At 44.1% G+C, this 25,113-nt stretch overlaps 1 protein-coding gene across 1 annotated transcript in view; it reads right to left on the bottom strand.

The window, feature by feature from the left end:
• Nucleotides 1-22,721: 22,721 nt before the first annotated feature.
• LOC117559259 (solute carrier family 2, facilitated glucose transporter member 1-like) overlaps nt 22,722-25,113 on the bottom strand; it is a 36,057-nt gene continuing 33,665 nt past the window's right edge. Inside the window, exons 7-10 of the mRNA XM_034235936.1 lie at nt 23,554-23,658; nt 23,377-23,478; nt 23,098-23,301; nt 22,722-22,962 (exon numbers count right to left, since the gene is read on the bottom strand). Of these exons, the coding sequence (XP_034091827.1) occupies nt 22,756-22,962; nt 23,098-23,301; nt 23,377-23,478; nt 23,554-23,658 (618 nt within the window). The 3' untranslated portion in view covers nt 22,722-22,755. The remainder of the gene's footprint in view (nt 22,963-23,097; nt 23,302-23,376; nt 23,479-23,553; nt 23,659-25,113) is intronic.

Below are 25,113 nucleotides of genomic sequence, written 5' to 3' on the forward strand. Positions count from 1 at the left end.
ATGTAAGTAGGGGAGTTACTGGAAAGGTCAAAGTTGACCTCTGCGTCTCTTTTGTTTAAGACGTGTCTTCGCCGTCGGTTAGCTAACTGACCGTTCGAGACGTGTTTCGCATCGAGGGGAATCAACCTATCACCTAGTAATGTCAAAGGGGAATGGAGGCGGGTCATTGCACAAAGTCCTATTGATGTTTCTGGAATTCTGGTATACAACCGTCGGCCGCCACAATAATAGTAAAGCCCACCCCTGGCCCACTGACCTACCATATTACCTGCTAGAGTGCTGTTGCACCAGTCAGAGGAAACATTACCCAGATTAAATTTAGGGGAGGCGCTGGTTAATTTGAAACAAGTGTATCCCCCTCTGCCTTTTCTTGGAGTAAAGGGTCCTGTTTTCGTGCCATTATCAATCGGTGGGAAAAGGCTGGCTAAGATTGTACAGTTTGATGGGCTAGCCATTTGGGTACGTTTTAACATACAGTTGTAACCCCAGGTATCTGAAGGGAAGAGAGGAGCTGGGTCAGTTATCAAGTGGGGACGAGCGGTCGCGCAAGCTAAACAATCACCTACCATTTGTTCGTGAGCAGTCCCAGCAACCCATTTTAACCATAGGTTATCATCAGTAAAACCCGTGGCCATTTGAATTATGTCTAGTGGTTCAAGTTCGCCAACTTCTCTAGTACATTGATCTCCGCAGATGATTTTGGACATATAGTGTACCTCTGTGGTAGTTGGGCGAGTTACTGCTGGTTTCGGAGTGACAACTATCTTAAACAGACCTTGGGGTGACTTGTTTCCTGCATGTGCTGCCAAAATATATAGAACTGCATCGCCGATCTCAACCCTTCTTAGGATAATTAAGACGGGGTTGCATCTTCCCCAGTCTGTCGGACCAGAGTTAACTAGTACATTACATTACATTACATTACATTGCATTTAGCTGACGCTTTTGTCCAAAGCGACTTACAATAAGTACATTCGACCAGGAAGACACAACCTTGAAGAAAACAGAATCATATAAGTATATCAGGTTTCATAGAGCCAAACATTTCAAGTGCTACTCAACTGGCTTTAGGTAATCCAGTCCTTTATTGGTATAAAAGTGCTTCGTTAATCGTTCTAACGCTCGAAGTGGAGTCGAAAGAGATGAGTTTTCAGTTTGCGCCGGAAGATGTGCAAGCTATCTGCCGTCCTGATGTCAATGGGGAGCTCATTCCACCATCTTGGAGCCAGGATAGCAAACCCACGTGTTTTCGCCGATGGGAACTTGGGTCCCCCTCGCAGCGAGGGCGCAACGAGTCGTTTGGCTGATGCAGAGCGTAGTGCACGCGCTGGGGTGTACGGTTTAACCATGTCCTGGATGTAGGAAGGGCCAGATCCATTCGCAGCACGGTAAGCAAGTACCAGTGTCTTGAAGTGGATTCTAGCAGTTACCGGAAGCCAGTGAAGGGAGCGGAGAAGCGGAGTGGTGTGGGAGAATTTAGGAAGGTTGAAAACCAGACGAGCCGCTGCATTCTGGATGAGCTGCAGAGGTCGGATGGCACATGCAGGTAGACCAGCCAGGAGGGAGTTGCAGTAGTCTAGGCGTGAGATGACAAGAGCCTGGACCAGAACCTGAGTCGCTTTCTGTACATAAGACCAGGATTCGCATTTACATCCTTGGGTGGGAGTAATAGATCCCTTATCTTCCCTGTTAGAGGGAGAAACAGAGGCATAACTTGCACCTGTGGACCTTCGGTCGGTGAATGTATTGCATACTGTTGGGGTGAGTGTCTAAAACACTTGAACGCGCTGTCTTTAAACAACTCTCCTGTTATCTCCATCAGAACAACCTTCTGGATCCGCACCAGTCTGGTTTCAAGGCAGGTCACTCCACAGAAACTGCTCTCATTGCTGTCACTGAGGAACTGCACACTGCCAAAGCAGCATTCCTCTCCTCTGTCATCATCCTGTTGGACCTGTCTGCTGCATTCGACACGGTGAACCATCAGATCCTCCTTCACACTCTCCAATAACTTGGAGTTTCAGGCTCTGCACTTTCCCTCCTCACCTCATACCTCAAAGACCGTACCTACAGGGTAACTTGGAGAGGGTCCGAGTCCGACCCGTGTCAATTAACTACAGGGGTCCCTCAGGGCTCTGTTCTTGGTCCCCTCCTCTTCTCCCTGTACACAAACTCGCTCGGATCAGTCATTAGCCCGCATGGTTTTTCATACCACTGCTACGCTGACGACACCCAATTAATTCTGTCCTTTCCCCGCTCAGAGACCCAGGCCGTCGCACGCATCTCTGCTTGTCTAGCTGACATCTCTCAGTGGATGTCTGCTCATCACCTCAAGCTCAACCTTGACAAGACTGAACTGCTTTTTCTTCCGGGAAAAGATTGTCCCACTCTTGACCTGACAATCAACATCGGCACCTCTGTTGTTTCCCCGACTCAGACTGCAAGGAATCTGGGTGTGACCCTAGATAACAACCTGTCCTTCACTGCAAACATCGCTGCTACAACCCGTTGCTGCAGATACACGCTTTACAACATCAGGAGGATACGTCCCCAGCTGACCCAGAAAGCCACGCAGGTTCTGGTCCAGGCTCTCGTCACCTCACGCCTAGACTACTGCAACTCCCTCCTGGCTGGTCTACCTGCATGTGCCATCCGACCTCTGCAGCTCATCCAGAATGCAGCGGCTTGTCTGGTCTTCAACCTTCCTACATTTTCCCACACCACTCCGCTCCTCCGCTCCCTTCACTGGCTTCCGGTAACTGCTAGAATCCACTTCAAGACACTGGTACTTGCATACCATGCTGCGAATGGATCTGGCCCTTCCTACATCCAGGACATGGTTAAACTGTATACCCCAGCGCATGCACTACGCTCTGCATCAGCCAAACGACTCGCTGCACCCTCGCTGCGAGAGGGACCCAAGTTCCCATCAGCAAAAACACGTGGGTTTGCTATCCTGGCTCCAAAATGGTGGAATGAGCTCCCCATTGACATCAGGACAGCAGAAAGCCTGCACATCTTCCGGCGCAGACTGAAAACTCATCTCTTTCGACTCCACCTCGAGCGATAGAATTACTAACAAAGAACTGCTAACAGAGCACTTATATACTAATAAAGGACTGGCTTATCTATAGCCAGTTGAGTAGCACTTGAAATGTTTGGCTCTATGAAACCTGATGTACTTATATGATTCTGTTTTCTTCAAGGTTGTGTCTTCCTGGTCGAATGTACTTATTGTAAGTCGCTTTGGATAAAAGCGTCAGCTAAATGCAATGTAATGAGGCAGACATATTTAGCGAGACTTGAGTATGATTTGTCAGAGTTGGAACATGGGGCGATCGCGCACAGATCTATGTCCACTATTCCGTCGCTACCTTCTTGGAGAGTGAAGGTTCTTTTTGGGGACATAAGGCTCGCTACTCTAGTACCTCTTTTGGTCATTACTATCTCTTCCTCAGGGGTGGGGGTTGGAGAAAGAACATCATTAGTTTCACAGACAATGAAAATTATCGTTAACATAATGGTAAGTAGGAGGCCCAGGCCTGCTACCATTCTCCAGTGCCCGTACATAATTATGCTGTTAGCTCCAATTCTTCTGGTATCTTTAAACCGTATATTACCAACGGTCAATGCGATCGTACCTTGGTTCCCCAGAATACAAAACGTGCCCCCTGAGGGAGATTGAGACCCAGATATGCCAAAACCCTCTTCAGTACGAGGAGTATTTAAATAGACATCTACCCTCGTCCAGATGTTGAGTAATGATAAAAGGGCCTATTTGGAAAGTAAAACAGGAGTTACTCCAAACTTGGTTAGTGATTGATTTTTAGCGATAGGTTGTTAATGGTAAATGCGGGTCCCCACATATATCAGTATTCTTCCACCAACTGATCCAAGTTAGCAGGGGTGAGGGGGCTACCCGGGTTTTATTACCTATCTCACGGAGGTCTTCTAAGCGCCTCTGAAAGGTACTCATTTCGCTCGGAGTCTGAAGAGAGATTACATTTCCTGGAACCTTTAACACATATTTCTGTAGAATAAAAATAAACAAATCCCTTAAATTATGGGATAAATCAAGTCCCTCAAATAATGGGTTGATAAACAAAGTCCCTCAAAAAATGGGTTGATAAACAAAGTCCCTCAAATAATGGGTTATTAAACAAAGTCCCTCAAAAAATGGGTTATTAAAACAAAGTCCCTCAAATAATGGGTTATTAAAACAAACTCCCTCAAATAATGGGATATTAAACAAAGTCCCTCAAAAAATGGGTTATTAAAACAAACTCCCTCAAAAAATGGGTTATTAAAACAAAGTTCCTCCATAAAATGGGTTATTAAAACAAAGTTCCTCCAAAAAATGGGTTTTTAAAACAAAGTTCCTCAAAAAATGGGTTATTAAACAAAGTTCCTCAAAAAATGGGATATTAAAACAAAGTTCCTCAAAAAATGGGTTATTAAAACAAACTCCCTCAAAAAATGGGATATTAAAACAAAGTTCCTCAAAAAATGGGTTATTAAACAAAGTTCCTCAAAAAATGGGATATTAAAACAAAGTTCCTCAAAAAATGGGATATTAAAACAAACTCCACACCGGCTATATCAACCTGTTTCAGCGGAGAGTGGAGTCCCCTGTGCCGTCTTGGCTTGCCGTGTCTTTGTCCCCCCGATCCGCTGACGGCAGCTTCTGGGCTGCCTGCTAGAGAGATGTCTTCTGGATCCTCCTCCTCCGGCCCGCTGATGGCGGCTTCCGGGTCGATGCTGGAGAGATGTCTTCCCGATCCTCCTCCTCCGGCCCGCTGATGGCGCCTCCCGGGTCGACTGCTGGAGAGATGTCCTCCCGATCCTCCTCCTCCGGCCCGCTGATGGCGCCTCCCGGGTCGATTTCATTGACGAGGGCCAGGTCTGTCCTGATGTCGTCTAGGGTCCTCGCAGGTGTTTTCCTGACCGCACACTGGCTCCAGTGGTACCAGTTGTCCCCCTTTCCTTCTAGGCGGACGGCATGGGAGGTCCTCTGGGTCACTCGGTAGGGGCCGGAAAACCTGGTGTTGAGCCACTTAGGCCTGATGACTTTCAGCCAGACGAACTCTGCTGTGTTGGCCTCGTGCTTCTCGGGTCCCCGTTTGGCGTCAGTAACCTGTGTGGAGAAATCTGATACCAAGCCCTTAAGTTGCCGGTAGTATGGTTTTGAACACATGACCTCTACTTCCTTTCCTACGCTCAAGGCTCCTGGGCCCGGGAATTGGTGGCCATGTGTCAGCTCAAATGGGGTGAAACCTGTCCCTCTGTTAATGGAGCTTCTGATTGACATGAGGGCTAGAGGCAAGGCATCTAGCCAGTTCATGCCTGTCTCCTCACATGCTTTGCTGAGTTTCTGTTTGATGTTCTGGTTCATTCTTTCTACCTTTCCCTGTGACTGTGGATGGTAGACTGCTCCAAAACTGTGTCTTAGTCCTAAGGACTGTTCTACTGTGCGTAGGTCATGGTTCTTGAAATGGCTGCCATTGTCTGACCTCACTTTCCTAGGAAAGAAACCCATGTAGTGGAATGTAATGTGTGACTAGGAATTTGATCACTGAGTCTGCATCCTCTCTCCTGCATGGCATAGCTTCTGGCCAACCTGTGTATGCATCTACCACAACTAGTAAGTACCTGAACCCTCTTACTTTGTCAATCATGTCAGTGTAGTCAATGATGAGTTCTTCTCCTGCCATCTTAGGTAAAGGGAACTTTCCCTGGTGTGGTTTTACAGTAGCTCTGATGTTGTGGGTTAAGCAAATTACACATTCTTCCAGGTGATTAGCTATCATGTCAGGTAGGTAAGGGTGCCACCAGTGAGTCAGGTGTCTGCTCATTTGAGTTTTACTGCAATGTGTGTTAGGAACCGTGACTCACTGATATGAGGACTCAATTGCACAACCCGGAGACGAAAAGGTTTGAAGAAAAATAAACTTTAATGGATCAAAAAACAAAGAAACACTCTTTACAGAGGGAGTGACAAAACGGTCACAAAACAAAACGCTCTCATGGAGGATATCAAAAAAGGTACTTGGTCTCTCTATGGCTGCTTGGATCTGACTTCTTGGCATGACGAACAAGACGAACTGACAACAGACAAGGGGAGACAGGACAATATATACAAGAGGTAGGTGGGAACAGGTGGAAACAATCAGGGGCGGGGCAGACGCTGACGATGGCGGGAAACAAGAACCAAGGAAGTAAAGGCACCTGAAATGAGACAAGGAGTACAAAATAAAACAGGAAGTGAAACAAACAAAACAAACATGAACGTGACAAATACATAACAAACTAACATAATTGACGGGACACAACAATGTGTTGGGCCGTGTGCTTCTTTAAGCATTGATCTTACCCATCCTGGGGGTATCACTGGTCTCCCATCTGGGGAGTACCATATCCCATCTTTGTTGGTAGCTCCTCTGTCTAACCATACTGTTTTATCTTGAGGCGACTGCTTTGGCTTTAGCTGCTTTGTCTGCTGCATTGTTACCCCAAGTCAAGTAGTTGTCTGCCGTGCTGTGACCTTTGCACTTGAGTAAAGCTAGCTTGTTGGGTAACATTACTGCTTCTGCAAGCCTTTTGATCTCTTTCTCGTGTTTGATGGGGGTATTGGTGGATGTTACAAATCCTGCTCTCATCCACTGGCGCATTTCCACATGTATGACACCATGAACATATGCTGAGTCAGTATAGATATTTACCTCTTTTTCTTTTGATAGCTTTTGATAGGAGGTTCTCTGTTCTCCACTCTGTCCAGTGTTCTCGACTCTGTCCAGTACATCAGTATTGACCTACATCCCCCTTTTTTCTGAAATAGAATACCATTTACTGTGTTTTCACTTTCAGAAATATCAAGGACAAATGGCAATGCATAGGATGCAGCGGCGAGAGAGGTGACCTGGGACATGGATTGTTTGAGAGAAATGAACGCAGCTTCTGCAGCTTGTGTCCAGTTCAGTGTGGCAGTGAGATTGCGCATGCCTTTCTCATTGATCAGTGTTCTGAGTTCAGCTGTTCTTGGGTTATACTCTGCCTGTGAGACCCAGAAAAGATAGCATGTCTTTGACTGTCTTGGGTTTGGGGTGGTTTAAAATGTGTTCCTGATGTACTGCTGACATGCCTGTACCTGCTGGAGAGATTACTCTGCCCAAAAATGTCACCTCTTTACGGGTGCATTGTAGCTTTTTCTTAGAGACTTTGAACCCTGTTGCGTGGAGGCGAACCAGTAGGTTCCTGGTGGCCTCTAAACAAGAGGCTGCGGAGGGTGCTGCAATGAGAAGGTCATCTACATACTGTATCAATACCACCCCCTCTGGCAATGAAACGCCGTCTAGCTGTTCCCTGAGTATTTTGTTAAATATTCCTTGTACTGCAGTTTTTCCCCGCTCATTGTAAATGAAAAAATAGGTCTCATACTCTCTGCTAGAGGTATGCAGAAGATAGCGTTGGCCAGGTCAATACAGGTGAACCATGTATGTTCAGGTGAGATATTACAGATAGCTGTGTATGGGTTAGGAACTGGTATCAGAGCTGTAGTGGTGATAGCATTAATGGTCCTCAAATCATGAGCCATTCTGTACTCGCCGCTAGGTTTTAATACCGGGAGTGTTGGAGTATTCCACTCGCTTTGTGAGGGTTCCAACACCCCTGCCCTTTTTAGTCCCTCAACTGCCTTGCTGATACTCCCTTTGGCCTGTGGTTTAACAGGGTACTGTGATAGGTTTAAAGGCATAGAGCTGCTTACCTCAAATGTTATTGGTGCAGCCTTTGAGCAGAAATCTACATCATGAGAGTCAGATGACCACAGGTCAGGCGGGAGGTCACGCAACATGTCATCAGTGAATGCATGGTCAGTCTTCTCCCTACCATGATGCCTATCCACTTCGTGTCTTTCCATGAAGATGCATTCTTGAGTGCAGATTTTTAGAGCATAAGCTTTGTGTGAGGGAGAGTATGTGAGTGCTGCTATCTGAGTTGGTTCCCAATCCTCAACTTCTAGCAGTGTTTTGACCATTGGACCAAGTTCTTTAGCTTCATAGCCCTTTCTGATAGCTAATGAAATGTGTGGTGCAGCTTCAGCTGACATACGGTACCAATAGAGTTGTTCATCAGTGAGTTCAACAGATGCAGCCACCCCCGCTTGTCCCACAAATACATTGGTTGTGGTTACGTCCCAAATGGACATAGACACCTCTGTCTCATACGCATATTCATAACTTTGGTCGTCTTTTCTATCATAATTTAGCGTCAGATGGGGAGGATCTGGAGGGGAACCATAAGGCCTGAGGAGGTTAATCCACGGCTTCCATTGTTGAAACATGGAAAATAGTCCTGGTCTATTATCTCGGGGCCGGTCGAGCAACCCCCAGTATATAGTGGCATACTGAGTTGCTTCTGCTTCAGTGGATTGGGCCAACATAATTTGAGAACCTGACTTTATGTTGAATGATGAACAATTGAGGCGAGTGCCATCTGGGAACGATATTATTAGTCCGTCGGGGGATGGAGGCATGGAGGCATTAGCTTTGACAAGAACATCCCTTCCCATGAGGTTAGCCGGGCTTTGGGGTGCCAGAATGTACTGATGGAAAAATATCTGGCCTGCTAGTCTGGTGTTTAATGTCAGAACACGTAACATGAACGTGCCTGGCAGCGTGGTCCCGTGGGTTAGATGCGCGTTCATAATGCAGAGGAAAATAACTCAGAATAACTTTATTAGCACATTTTACAACTTATACTGGGTAGTTTATTTAGTTTAAAAGAAATTATCCAACGATTTACAGACCACTCTTTCCCGATGTAAGTCAATGGGAAAAAATGTTTCCGGGCCCAGCAACCTAACGGAAGTGTAGTACCTGCCGTTTGGCCACAACGAATATTCTCATCAGAGTCCGGCACACTTCCTGGGGGCTTGGCGGCGAGGCGGCGCAGTTTCTCTCCACGGGCTGCGGAAGCTAAATGCTTGATGGGAAACGACTCGCTGGTATCTCGAGCTGAGCGCTCATTGGTGGTGTTTACCCCGTGCTGGTGATGAAACTCTCCAATTGGCTCCACTTCCATTCACATTTTTCATCATTGTTCCACAATGTTTATCATCATGAAATTAATATCTATATATTTTATACTATACTTGCACTGCTTACTGTTTTCATACTTTATATATCTTAGCATATTCATACACACTGTTCATACTGCTCACAGGCTGCTGTGTATATCTAGTGTATTCATTCCCTTCACTGTTTATTCATCATTCAATTCATTCTATATTTTATTCTGTACATTGTGTACATTACTTTTCACTTTACTGCTTGTTGCACTTCTGGTTAGAAGCTAAACTGCATGTCGTTGTCTCAGTACCTGTAATATGTGCAATAACACAGGGTTGCCAACTTTGGGTACCTGGCTGGAGTGAGATTTTGATATCATGGGTTTAATTACGCATATGCGCACTAAATGACTGCTATCGTGTCAGTAGCGGGACCTTAGCATATATATAGGATATATATACAATATATACAAATACACAATATTGGACACAGACTATAAAGGGCACAACGTTTCATTCAGTAATGAAAGTCAAACACATGTTTGTTTCCACTGTTTTATTGTGTGCATAGATAGGCCTGTCGCGATAAGCAATTAATTCAATTATCGTACGATAAATAAAAATGAACTCGATAACTTTTCTGACCTCGATAAATTGCCATTTACATGAGGATGTGACTAGCAGTTTGAAAGGATGTACTTGAATTATTATTATATATTATCATTATGTCAGTGGTTTATCGCAATCATTTCCGGGAAAATGTATCCAACAAAATTAATTATCGTGATGAAACACACACACACAAACAAATCTACAGCCTTACTCCAAACCGCCAAATATATTAATTAACACACTCACTCTCATATACTGTTTGACTCTATTTTGGCCTAGTAGAACAATAAGCAGCAGACTTTTACTTTTGTATCATTTCTACTGGATCTTAGATCTGCGCAATACGGGTCGGCTCCCACTGCTCTGCTGTCTGTCAACGTTGTTAAGAGTGGTGGGAGCGGGGAGGGAGCGCATCGACAGCTTGAGCAGCTGTCAACTCAACATTGTAAATAACCAACCAAAAACGATCGCCGGTTCATCTTGTTTTTGGCGTGAGAATAGTTTGGGCAGCATGAGAGCGTGAGACTATCATGGCCCGTCTACACTACAGGCATAAAAAAATCTTGAAGCTGGGCGTGTCTGAAGCTTGGCGATTTTTTGCGAGCAACGCGACCAACAACCAATCACATGAATCTCCCGCCCCCGACATACAAAGCAATAGCAATGTTAAAACGAAGTAAACTGGATATAAAATCCCCAAACAGGCGAAAACCTACCAGTTTCACCCACTGTCTCTGCCACCTCCCTCCATGCCTGGTTCCTCCGGTTTGTATCCCGGTAAATAGTTCTGGTCGGAAAGAACCGGGTGATTTGCTACCGTCATTTCTCGTTTGGAATATGAGGAAATGAACTGCGGTCTGGCTCTCCCAGCTTGCACGTGGTTTGATTGGCTAGCGCTTGTACTGGCGGGAATTGCAAAAACGGGATTTGATTGGCTGACGCCAGCTTCGAGCAAGCATTGAGCCTCAAAAGTTGAACATTGTTCAACTTTTGACGCCGATAGACGCTCGCGATGCTTGCAACGCCTTGCCATGCTACCCACAATGCAGTTCGGCGAAGTTTGAAAATATCCTACGTCACCCCATTCAAATGAATGGGCGAAGCGTTGAAAGCATTTTTTGACGCCTGTAGTGTAGACGGGCCGTGAGAGTGAAAGCGTGTGTCACACGCCAGATGCGTGAGAGTTGGCAACCCTGCAATAACAATACATTTTTTTTATCTAATCTTGAGCAGGAACAAATGTATTTACTTAGTACATATCTGACATTAACGATTACAAATATTTGTGCATTCTTTATAAATGCAAACCGAGTCAAGCCGACTCCGGAGGTGGCGGTGTGCACCTTAAAGTTGTTTGCAATCCGCCAAAAAAAACGAGAGAAGAAGAAGAAAAAGAAGAAGCCGACTCCGAGCTGTCCGACTTCAGGCGAGCTTTTTGAGACCTCCCCCGGCTGCGATCGGCTATTCTCGTCTACTTTCGAGGCGAGCCGCAGTTCGTCTCAAACAAGCCTATTGTTAACGTGAAGCCGGAAGTAACGTCGTAACACCGGAAGTGACGTCATGTAAATTACGGGGTTGTCCTTCAATAAAGCTTTTCAAAATAAAACTGACGGACACACACAGCGTGACTCCGGTCAGGTAGAGACCGGTCTCAAGTCAGCACCGATGCAGACTCGCTGTTTGAGGGCTTGATAGGCCACTCCCCCTCCACACCGCTCCACACTCGTTGCTTTGGAACAGCCCTTAATATGGCGGACCCTCCGCGTGAACGCGCAAACGGAGGGGTAGGGTGTAGGGGCGGTTTGGGAATGGGCCTTAATATTCAGCAATAACGTTAGCTACATGCTAATGCTAACTGGAAATGAAGTATTTTCAGAATAAAACAGTTAAGTTTACAGTATATTTAATCTAAATTACGCCATATAAACATTGATTTTAATTTCTTACAATTCTCACCATACTACTTCTCTGAGGGCTCCCACAGGATTGTTGACATCCACCTGGATCCATCTTCTTATTTATAGACACATGCATTTTCCAGCATTTGGACTACTATGTTTTAAATGCATTATCTTTTTCAAATGAAAGTTACGTATGTAACTACGGTTCTATGAATTTTCTGCCTGTAACAAGGGTTCAAAGGGAGGCGAGCATAGGAAATCCAGCACCAAGGGCAGGTCCCATGTAGGAGCCCTTGGGACGTTTGGGGACGTAGCCTCAGAGCTCCCCTTAAGAAGAGAGATACCAGCCTGTGGCTCCCCACTGTGTTGTTGTCAACCCTTGCGTGTTGAGGTGATATAGCAGCCACATACACCCTGACGGTAGCAGACCACCGGCTGTCGTCCAGGAAGGACTGCAGGAACTCAAGGATAGTAGGCAACGAGCAATGTACTGGGTCCTCATTTCGCCCTTGCCACCAGTCAGAAAATAGTTTCCACCTGTTTTCGTACTGCATACGAGTAGATGGTGCCCTTGCATTGAGAATAGTCCTCTTGACAGGCTCTATGCATTCGCTCATCAGCGCGTCGGGCCCTCCAGTGGCCAGACCCACAGCTGGAGGTCACAGGGGTCGGGGTGCCACATCTGACCCTCCAGCTGAGACAAGAGGTCCTTCCTGTTGGGGAGACACCAAGGCGTCCCGCAACAGAGTCTGTGCAGCAGGGAGAACCAAGTCCTGGCTGGCCAGAGGGGGCCCTGATGAAGCTCTCTGAGGAGTGTTGGTAGGATCAGAGGACGGGGTGGATAGGCATAGAGAAGACACCTTGGCCATGAATGAGCCAGGGCGTCCTGACCCAAAGGGCTGGTCTTCTTCTATGTCGAACCATAGGGGGCAGTCGGTCGACATCCTCGAGGCAAAGAGATCTACCTCTGCCCTGTCGAAGAGACCCCAGATGCTGTGCACCACCTCTGGATGAAGCCGCCACTCCCCCGGTGGAGGCTTTTGACGGGAGAGGACAGGTTCTGGTCCAGGCTCTCGTCTCAAGCCTAGACTACTGCAGCTCCCTCCTGGCTGGTCTACCTGCATGTGCCATCCGACCTCTGCAGCTCATCCAGAATGCAGCGGCTCGTCTGGTCTTCAACCTTCCTAAATGTTCCCACACCACGCCGCTCCTCCGCTGCCTTCACTGGCTTCCAATAACTGCTAGAATCCACTTCAAGACACTGGTACTTGCGTACCATGCTGTGAATGGTTCTGGCCCTTCCTACATCCAGTACATGGTTAACCATTCACCCTAGCATGTGCACTCCGCACTGCATCAGCCAAACGGCTCGCTGCACCCTCACTGCGAAGAGGGGGACCCAAGTTCCCATCAGCAAAAACACGTTGGTTTGCAATCCTGGCTCCAAAATGGTGGAATGAGCTCCCCATTGACATCAGGACAGCAGATAGCTTACACATCTTCCGGCGCAGACTGAAAACTCATCTCTTCTTTTACAGTGATATCTGCACTACTCATCAACTCACAAACACCAGATTATCCATGACACAACATTGATTGGTTTAAATTGTGTGCAATGCTTTTGTATTTTCCCCCTTCGATTCGGAGAAACAAATATTTGTTCAGAGTTTAGGATGGCCGAAGACACTACACTACCCAGAATCCTCAGCTATCGTTTGGGACTACACCATGTGCTTTGCTGGACAAACCCCGTGATTAGTCCTCAAGCTCTGTGATTGGATGTTGGAGTGGCAGTGCGCAAAGTTTACACCGAGCATCAAAAAGCATTTTGAAATGGAATGAAACTCATCGACGGCACACTATCCAAAACAGGACTCGAACGTGTCCTACCCCCCCCACCCCAAACCAGATACACAGAAAAAATAGTACAAGTAAATACAAAAAGAAAAATAGTAATAGTAAATAGTGCAATAACAGTCTATATACAAGTGATTGGAATATTATATATTAGATATATCATTTCTAAGTAGCAGCCAGATGAATGTTATGGATGTTGTTTCAAAGTTCAGGTGTTTAATAATCTTATAGCCTGTGGGATGAAGCTGTCCCTGAGTCTGGTGGTTTTAGTCCGGATGCTGCAGTACCGCCTGCCAGACGGCAGCAGACGGAACAGTTTGTGGCTGGGGTGATGGGGGTCTTTTATAATCCTGAGGGCTTTCTCTAAGGTTAACCTGGTATTTGTACTCCACTACATTTATTTTAGTTACTTTGCAGATTCTGATTAATGATGTGAAATATAAACAACCCTTAAATCAGACTTTAGTTACACCTGAGTAAAATTCAGTGAAGGTGATTGTCAAGTGCCAACAATCAGGAGAGATATTTGATAGTTGGTGCTTGAGAAGAATATTTATCTGCAGATCTCTATAAAGTATATTAATTACTCGTTATTCTCTAATCGTTCATTAAAGACTGTATGTAATGGCTATTTTGCACATCCCTTTCAAGATTTCAAGATTTTCTAAGGTTTATTGACATATCATATACACAACTACGGTGTAGTTATGCAATGAATGAAAAACTTCGGTCACAGGTTCCTCAACAGTGCATTACAAGACATCTATCAATATGTGTGTATACCTCAAACTGTCGTATTCTGCACATTTCTTATACTATCTACATACATCTTATAAGAGTATAATAAATATGTATAATATCGGTTAAAATAAGTGCTTTAACATAGTTAACATTGCAGGAAAGTTGATTGTCAAGTTCCAAAACAAACCATGCAATATATTAGACTTTAAGTACTTTGTCAGGCTTAATATTTATCTGTAGATACCCTGTGGAAATTGATGTAAAGTATTATGCAGAAAATGTGATGCAGCATATTTTTGGTATATTCATTTTAATGTCACCCATATATAAGAGGTGTATTGCATCATGTTATCCCTAATATATGTGTGGGTATATACATTCCTGTGTGTTAATAGTTGAAGGAACAAAGGAAATTTTTCCTCTTAAATATAGAGTTTTTTTTTATAGATTCCTGAAACAATGTTCCCTTTTTCTTAAAAGTAGATTAGCGCAATAGTCTTTTTCTTCCACTTTTACCCTTTTATCAAAAGGGTGTTTTTAGGCTATTTTTGAGGAGGTAAAATGCAGAATCACTTGTGAGTTCTGTTTTGAGTGAAAAGATTACCCTTTTGAGTGTTTTTCTTGGTTAACCATTAATAGGCTTTGCAAATTAACAAGAGAACTGTGAGGGACATTTTCCCCAGATATAATGGTTAAATTCTTCTTAAGTTAATGATGCGCATCCTGCAGGCCTTGAGAATTGAGTCACACAGTTAAGAGAGACAATGGTCCTTCTGATTCTGGGTGAGCTGACTTCGGGTGGATGGAAGTTCAGAGAGGGCCTGGGGGTATGAAGACAGTTAGGCGTTGTTGGTTAGCTGGTCCTGAGGAGGTCATGATGATGACTGTTAAATTCCCAACAAGTATGGCTTTCATAAAGAAAAACATATGACTCTTGTGTGATAAGCTACATGATAAGATGTGTTTTGCTGCAAACTGAGCCTGTTTGGTTCTCTGCTGGCACGCGCTGATTCGCTGTGACACAGCATCTTTTGCATCTCCCAATGAGATGACCTGAAAAGATGACCAGCTGACCCAACCCCTCCTGTTTGTTTTGGTATGAAAGCCTGGTCGGCCTTGGGTTCTCTCTCTCTTCTCGGGCTGCCAGGACCGAAGGATCTAGGCAGCACGCGAACAAGGGCAGGAGTACTCCTTACATTACAGTATATTATATTGTATTATATTGTATTGTAATGTATTATATTGCATTGCATTATTTCCTTTTATAATTAAAACAGATTATTGTTTAACTGGTATCCTGGTGTTTTCTGATTTCCTTCCTGTTATGATTTTAAGCAGGACTTGCAAAAACGACACGCGGAGCCGAGTTGGGTTGTAAAAACCTCAAGACTCACAACAACCCCCAAAGCGTTTTTCTTATTTAAAAGAAGACCTTAACCTAAAGTATTCTTTAATGTTTAAATAAAGCCTTATTAGTTTGTCTGTTTTGCACATCCTCCTATTAATATGTTTTTTAATATCAGGCACTAAACTGTTTTATTGTAGAGATCACTTACAGTATCTTCTTGATATTTTCTATTCTATATTTATATCATTGACCTTCTACTTTCCCACTATTTTGTATGTACTCTTAATATTTAAATGTTTTCATCAAATTTAACACATTCAAAAGTGCTTTACAAAAATGAAAGACATTAAGAAAAAGGCATTTTAAAACAGTCATTAAAAAGCAACACAATCCTGCATTGCAATTACTCTAAACGTGTAATAACGTGCTTTAACCAGTAGGAGGTGCGGGTTAAAAAGCTGTCAAGTTTACAGTGTTAACACAATCAAATGTACTGCTGTTTCTGATTTAGTTTACGACGGATATATTTTGTTATTGTTTTGATATTTGTAACACAAAAGCGGAAAAAAAACCCACAGCAACACAGAAAATATAGTCTTAACAGTCTGACCCAGCGGTCTAGTAGTTAATAAAAAACAATAACATCAAAACAAATTATTACTACTAACTTTATTGCGAAATTAAAACAGAAGGGTAAAAGAATAGTTTCCGGTCTATTCTGAGGCCCGATCTCTGTAGATAAATAAAGAACTACGATAGATGTGTAATATTTAATGCAGCCAAACCATTTATTACAATGCATTCATGTGATGACTTTCAAAGAGTAAAGCAAGCACTGCTGAATAAAGTATGATTTTATCTTTTACGAAACGTGTTTTTTCATATGGAATGCAGTTGGAGGTCAACCAATCACAGAGCTTGAGGACTAATCACGGGGTTTGTCGAGCAAAGCGGAACGATAGCTGAGGATTCTGGGTAGTGTAGTGTCTTCGGCCATCCTAAACTCTGAAAAAATACTTGTTTCTCCGAATCAAAGGGGAAAAATACAAAAGCATTGTACATAATTTAAACCAATCAATGTTGTGTAATTAACAAGGATAATCTGGTGTTTGTGAGTTGATGAGTAGTGCAGATATCACTGTTAAATCAATCGACAGTAAGGAAAATACTTACTTCCGGGTGTAAAATCCTCCGTTATCCAATGGGAATGGACGCTCACATTGCCTTTAAATGCCTCCGACATGGACCGATGCGGTGCTTCCCTGAGCGTCAAATACCGCCGCAGATGGGAATACATTGCAATCAGTTGAAAGCTCTTTGCGTCCGTTTATGAAGCTGAAGGAGCCTCGGCGCGTCACAACTACACGCCAAAGGACCCTGACCAAGCGTCACTATTGGACTATCAGGGAGTGAGACTGTGTTGCTTAAAATGGTTTGGCTCTATGAAACCAAATGTACTTATATGATTCTGTTTTCTTTAAGTTTGTATCTTCTTGGTCAAATGCACTTATTGTAAGTCGCTTTTGATAAAAGCATCAGCTAAATGCAATGTAATGTAATGTGCATCAGGACCAAAGTCGAGCCAAACCTGCCGCAAATTGCATAAAACAAGGGCAACACAGAAACGTCCGTGTCATCACAACGCAAAAAAAGTGTATATGTAAATTAAAGGAGAAAAATAAGAAGATGAACCTTTATTAATCCCCCTAGGGGGAAATTCAGTTTTTCACTCTGGCTTGTATTTTTTTGTTTAATACACACTCAGTATACAGGTAAAGTAGGTGCACACATAATACACACAATTATACATACTATACTGAACACATGCATCTGGAGAGGGCCAGAGCAAAGACTTGGCTGCTAGTCTAGCCGGCGCCTGGGAGCAGTTAGGGGTTCGGTGCCTTGCTCAAGGGCACCTTGGCAGGGCCCAGGAGGTGAACTGGCACCTCTCTAGCAACCAGTCCACTGCGTGTTTATTTTTGGGCGAAGGGGACTCGAACCGGTGACCCTTCGGTCCCAGGGGCAAGTCCCTACAGCAGGGGTCGGCAACCCCTGGCACGCGTGCCAGCATTGGCACGCGGCACCGTAACCAGTGGCACACTAGGAATAAGTGTGCAAAATATTAAAATTGTATTTTCGGATCCTGAACGAGACCGCCGCCAGAGGGCGTCTCCCCGTTACCTGCAGAAGGAAGCCATGCACGCAACGCAGCCTCGCTCTGTTTATCTCCAGGTGACTTTCTGCTGCTTTCCCCCGTGGTGCAGTGCTGATCGTTTCACCACAGAGGAAAACACTTCACAAATTGCAGTACCCATAAGGAGCTGTACAAATGCCGCAGTTTTTGCGTGGCTGTGTCTTTAGTTGAAAGCCCAGTGGCGATCTGCTCATCTCTCATCTAAATAATATGCTAAAAAGGGGCGGACTGGCCATCTGTGTGTTGAACTTTCCTGTCAGCTCCCAGACCGTAGTCAAGGAGGGCAGAAGCAACAAGCTTCAGGTTCAATAACCCACTTTAGCTTAAATGACTGGAGAGAGGCGAGCTCTTCTTGGGAGGCCGTTGCATTTATTTAGTTGTTCTTATGTTTCACAAAATACATCACAGTAGGGGTGGGCGGATCAATCCCAAAATATCGATGCTTCCGATATTACGTTAAAGATGGGGTAGCTAATTTCAGAGAAACCAGCTCGAGTGCGCTAGAATCGGAAAATACACAGCCGGAAAAAATCTGCCACTTCCTTACAGAGCCCCTCCTCCAACACACACGAACACGCACATGACCAATGAGGGCACGAGATATGTCTGTGCACAGATGGAAGGCTGACAGGCAGGTCGGCCATTACAGCGCTACGGCTTCCACAGATGACATTTTTTTATGGATTTTTTGTCAAAGCACTTCAGATATTCATTGCTATCGGGATGTTAAGAGCATTCCATGGAATATAACAAAAAGTGTATCTCGAGACGGTTTCTTAAACTTACCTACCCCACCTTTAAGTTTCAAAATATCGATACTAGAGCAAATAGGATCGACACTTTTATACTTTTTCCCCCCTCTCCTCCACTCGTCAATTTAATCAAAAACGATGTGTAGACGAACACAAGTATATGCCCTCTTTTCTTCTCTCTCTACTGCTGTCCTCCTCTCCCCGAGGCTCGTGCACGCACAGCGCGCACCCTGCCTGAACGCCAATTATCAAGCTGACTGACAGCAGCCAGCAGGGCAGGACAGCAGCAGCCAGCGACTCACGAGTGCGACACACAGGACTTGAACTGGTGACCTTCCAGTTGCCAAGCCAAGTCCCTATGGACTTTGCCACCACCGCCCTGAATCATAGTAGTTCTTGGCAGAACATTGTAAATTGCAGCATCGATCATAGCATAGTTCAATACTCCACAGAGGCCAGTGTTATATACTTGTGATTTGGTCAGCAGAGGTGTGTCAAACTAAAAGGATTTAGCAATGATGTTGTTAGGATTTGCAGTTCTCCGTCCTTCTTCTCCCCTTTGTTTTGTGTTTGTTTTTGTCTGTCTGTGTGTTTGTCTTCCTGGCTGGGCGTGGCTGACCCACTTCTGTTTCCCGCCAACTCATCCCCTCAGCTGTTGCTCATCATCCGGATTACAACTACTCACCTTCACCTGCATATATACCCGGTTCCTCCATCCAGTATTCACTAGTTCGTCGTTTCACCACGCTGGTAATACGACTTGGTACATTTGCTGTAGCTAAACTATACTCTCTGTGTTCTTGTTATCCTTACCTTGTGCTCTCTTTGTCTAGTATCCGTCTGCCTACTCCTCTGCCTGCCACGTCCAGCCACCAACCCCTCGTCTGTGTTCCTCCGTGCTTCCACGCACACCAGCTCCAACCGGTAAACTCTCGCCAGCTCTGAATCCTCGGCTCACCTCGCCAGCGTACCTCCGTGCATCTCTGCGCGTGAAAACTAAATCTTAGTGTGGCTTAAAATGCCATCACTCATTTCATTTCAGCTTCCGATCTCAATTACTATTATTGATTTATGGTGTAAATTTAACAATCTAAAACAAAAACAAATATATACATAGAAACCCATATAAAAAGGTGGATGGAGAGGACATGGTTTCTGTGGTCCTCTTCAACCACTGGCCATGTGGTGCATGGACAACAATCTCTTCCTTAATGTGGAGAAAACAAAGGAGATTGTTGTCGACTTCAGGAGAACCTCAACCCAACATCCCCACCCCCTGACAATCAATGGTGCCGCAGTAGAGCAGGTGAGCACCACATTCCTGGGGGTGCACATCACTGAGGACCTCTCCTGGTGCAACAACACCACGTCACTCGTCAAGAAAGCCCAGCAGCGCCTCTACTTCATCCGCAAACTGAAGAAAGCAGGAGCTCCCACACCCATCATGCACACCTTCTACCGAGGCGCCATCGAGAGCATCCTCAGCAGCTGCATCACTTTGTGGTTCGGAAGCTGTACAGCATCCAACCGCAAGACACTTCAGCCTTCAGGGAAAAGGTTCCGCAGCCTGAGGTCGAGCACAACCAGACTGAAAAACAGCTTTGTCCACCAGGCTGTCAGGAGGCTGAACTCTCTCCCCTCTATTTCACCTATCCACCCTGCCCCCACTGGACCGGGACTTTAACGCCCCCCCACACACATGACAAAAATCCAGCACCAGTCACTTTTTACGCTGCTATGGAAAATATGTTGCACTCTCATTTGCAGATCATCTTTTTTTATATATATCCTGCTTACTTTTGAAGTAAACGGTTATTTTGTGTTTTTTTGTAATTATTGAGTGTTCTTGTATTTTAATATGTATATATAGTTATGTAAGTAAGTTGGGGTATAGGTATGTATATCAGCGACGTGCAGTCAGGGGAGGCAGGGGAGGCAGAGCCTCACCTGTCATACTCATAGACTGGTCATACTACAATGTAACGGAAAAACAACTAAAGAAAAAAACTAAATAGTAATAATAATAAAATGTCTCTACTGATCTGTGTTGTAAATGTGATTTATGTTTGATTCCAATCGCTTTTTATAGTCAAAATCAGCAAATTTGCCGAGCTCCGCTACAACTACGGGTAGCGATGAGAAGTGAGGCAGGGACGAGCTCTGCCTCTCGTAAGCCCACAGTAACTTGCTCGAGCGCGGGCACTAATTTAGCGCGGGCACTTATTTTGTGAGCGGGCACTTATTTTGTGAGCGAGCTCCAGCCTGTTACTGTGGGGTAAGGTGAGGCACAGATGAGCTCTGCCTCACCTCAGAATGCGTCACCCCACAGAAACTGGCTGGAAAGCGGGCCCTAAGCGCATGCCTGCACCATCTCACTGTATGTCACCAATGTAATGTTTGTAAATCCCTTTATTACATTTATCCTCGCCATCCATAGTCTCTAAATAATTTATTTCACGTATATATGATATTTAGGCTCGCTGGTCTCATCATACAACGGCAATGAAAAAAGCACCAGGGGAGGCAGCCATAACCTCTGCCGCACTGAAGGGGGCGTAAGTGAGCCCACAGGTTCTTGTTGCTACTGTTATTCTACGCAGAGACCGTAGACGCAAACAACAACCTAGACTTTTGAAACTACTAGAAGATAAGGAGGACTTTTACAAAAAAGTAATAGAGATTGTTGTCCAGAAGGAGAGCATGAACTTCATCTTCAAGTCAAGGTAAGACCCCAATTGTAATGAAAATGGGATCTTACTAAGAAAGAACAATCCAATATTTAGATTGTGGTTAGCCTATCCTTTTGTTGAACGGTCTGTTTAAAATGAATCGAAGCATCAGACCAAAAAAGCTTTTGAAAATAACAGAATATTTCGATTAAGGTCAGAATATAATATTTGTAAATCTGACTCTGAAAGAGTCAGTGCCTCACCAGCCATGAACCTCACCGCACGTCACTGATGTATATACATATTTTATAAATATTGTATATCCTTTATTTCATGTTATACCTCCGGACTGTGGGAAACAATATTTAGATCTTTGACTTTTTGACTTTGACTTCACAACTCATTGAAAGACATCAAAGTAGTTGCTGAACTTCAGTTTGACTATGGTGTCAAAAGACTGGAAACACTTTTATAGAATACAACACTTTAATAATGTACAATCACAACACAGTTCATTCATTCTGTTAAAAAAACAAAGTCCTCCTGTCCGTCAGTAATGCCTCTCAGACAAATGTTGACTGGAAATTAGCAACTTTAATATTGTATAAATTCATAAATGGTCCTTTTGCAAAATATATTGCCGGAGCAAACATTCAAATACAGCTCAGAAAATAAAAAGTGAATTGAAACACATTGAAACACAATGACTGCTTCTAAAACTAATCATTACAAATAAAAATCAACATGGTACGGTTAATCATTTTAAAAACACGAGCAATGTGTCCAAGTGTTACATTTTTTGTTTTGTTCTGTCTGTTAAGCTCAAACAAAACAAATTGGTGACTGCACACAGAGAGGCACAACATGCCAAATTGGCCTTTTTACTCTTTGGCTTTTGTCCAGATAAAACAAACAGAACACACTGATCTGACCTGGGGAAGTGTTGGTCGGCCAATTTTGCAACGTTTAATCAGAGCCAGGCTCCATGTTACTGTTTCCAGTCGTTTTTCTAAGCTAATGTACCATTTATATTTAAGGGACAGATATGATCCCTCTTTGCATCCTATATAACACATACAAGAACCAAACATGCACTCAAAAACCTCTGAACACAGATTGAACATGCGCATAAAAACATTTGGATGAAAACACATGTATAGTTATAGTTTAATCTTGTACTAATGTACATTCCCAAATATATTGAAGTGACTGTTATTTTGATTATTGTAGCATTTGGTCAGCAGAGCAAGGTCATATAACTTTTAACAGAGGTCAAAATTATGCATTGAAGTTACATTTACTTTTTAAAATATATTTATTATATTATAATTTCTTCTTCTTCTTTTTCTTTGTATTAGTATTATTAATTATGCTGCAGTACATTCTAGCCTCTCACTCTCCCTTTAACCCACTATTAGATGCCATTTTTTACTTACATTAGACTACCTACAGACGGAGCCCACAGTTACTAACAGTTATAGCAAGCCATCCAACTTTATCACAGTCTGTAGAGTAATACTGACCCTAACATTAGTTTATGGGATACGAGAAACACGATAATACTGTCCTAAAAGTAAAAACGTGGCTGCAGGTGAGTGTGTGCATGAACAGCAGTGTTTAAAGGTCAGGGTCGTCTCCCCTGAGGGTGTTGAACTCTTCAGGGGCAGAGTACTTGCCAGCACCCGGACCTGCAGACTTCCGGAAGCCTGCTGTGATCTCATCGAAGCTGCGGCCCTTAGTCTCTGGAACCTTAAAGTAGGTGAAGGTGAAGAAGCCGAGCAGCAAGATGGTGAAGATGATAAAGACGTAGGGGCCACAGAGTTGCTGCGGGACAGCCAAGGCAAACATCATTTCATTTGAATTATGGGCCCCACATATAGTATGTACAGTATATGCAGCGCAGCAGCGAATGGACTTTCTGGAATGTTCAATATACTCTCGAATCAAAGCTTTTCTTACCTCAACATACGGGAAGCTCATCCCCACCAAGAAGTTGGCAGACCAATTAGAGAAACCAGCGACTGCAATAGCAGCTGGCCGGGGCCCCTGGCTGAAGAGCTCAGCCACGATGAACCAGGGGATGGGGCCGGGGCCAATTTCAAAAAAGGCTACAAAACTGAAGATGGCCCCAATGCTGACATAGGACATCCATTTGAGCTGGTCCTGAAAACACAGGACTTTCCGTCACCTTCTTTAAAAATCTCTATGGATTCAGTAAAGATTATCTGAAACACTTACCAACAACGCCATGGCAACCGTCAGAAAAACAGCTGAAACTGCCATTCCCATCAAACCTGTGAGGTGAAGTGGTCTCCTGCCCACACGCTCCACCACAAACAGCTGATGAGAAGAGAACGTATCTTATCAGAATGAAACGTCTGAGGCTTGCTATGTATGTGCTCGGCTGAGACTTACAGACACCAGGGTGAAGGCGGTGTTCACCACTCCTGCACCAATAGTTGCATAGACCGGCAGGGGCACACCCGCTCGCTCGAATATCCCAGTGGAGTAGTAAAACACCTGAACACCATGACATAACACAGGAATCAGTTTTTTACATTTTAACATTGTGTGTGTTAGTGTGTGTATACATTCAGGCGTGAGGATATTTATTTTTTGTAACACCTCCTGCTCTGGGCCCACCCAAATGTTGGAAATTATTACATAACCTCCACAGGTGGACCATTCTGCATCAATGCAGTGACAGAACGTAATTGATTTTAGCGTAGTATCGTTGCTTCGGGCACATCATGGATTTTATTAACTCAATGTGAAGCAGGAACTGGACAAGACATGCTGTGTGTAAAGTCTGTTACACAGAAATCAAATCGTTCGGTGACGCAGAGTTCAAGGAACAGAAGTGACTCAGAGACACCAAACACGGAGTCTGCTTTATCCACCAACACCAGTCCAGAACCAACAGGCAGAATGACCCTGTCTCTCAAATGCATTGGACAAGGTTCAACACTGGCTGAACAACATTTGCTTACAGTTAAATGCAAAAAAAACAGTATGCATGATGTTCAGTAAACGACCAGTCAAAACCGAAGGATCCAATGTGTTTTTAAACAGAGCAGAAATAGAACTAGTCTCCCACTTCAAGTATCTTGGAGTCATACTGGACTCAAACTTGACTTTTAAGAAACATATTAAGAAAGTATCCAATACCATTAAATTCAACTTGCAAAATGTTAAACAAATTAGACCTTTCTTAACTGTCAATGCTGCAAAGTCATACCTCCACTGTATGATTATATCCCACATTGAATACTGTTTGACAAACTGGTCGTTTGCTTGTGCCACAAACCTGAAACCCATAGAACAGCTGTACAAGAGAGCTATCAAGGTGTTTGACAGAAAGCCTTATTCATACCACCTTCATACCATACCATCCTTGAGAAAAACAATTTATTGAGTTTTGACAATTTTAAGTCTTTTAAAAGTATGTGTTTTTTTTAATAAATGTTTACATGGACTGCCCCCCCCCCCCCCCCCCCCTCCCTTAGGGGAATTCATCCACAAAAAACACACTGGACGCTGCACTAGGTCAGAAACCAGAGGAGACTATAAAGTCCACCATAAACCAGGGCCAGACTGGGACAATAAGTCAGGCTGGGAATTATACACCCAGCCAGGCCACTACCAGTTTTTTGTGCCATTTTGCTGGATTTCTTTGTCAATATTTATAGCGTTGCTGCCCATAGTGATAGCCCTCTAGTTTAAATCTACTACCCAAAAATAAACATATGGACATGGGTTACTATTTAAAAACATTTGCAAATCTATTTAGGAACCTATTCATGTGAACATTAATCCATCCAGGTTTCTCCACGGACCACTATTGCGGTAAGCATGTTGTAACTTCCAGTTGTTGTTGTCATCTCCGGGTATCCCGTGTGCCTGTTCTGTTGCTGATAGCTTATTATCTTAACTTAATCGATCGTTTTAAAACTCTTGATCACGGCAACTACCTGA

The sequence above is a fragment of the Gymnodraco acuticeps genome, unplaced genomic scaffold, assembly GCF_902827175.1.
Source record: "Gymnodraco acuticeps unplaced genomic scaffold, fGymAcu1.1, whole genome shotgun sequence".
NCBI lineage: Eukaryota > Metazoa > Chordata > Actinopteri > Perciformes > Bathydraconidae > Gymnodraco > Gymnodraco acuticeps.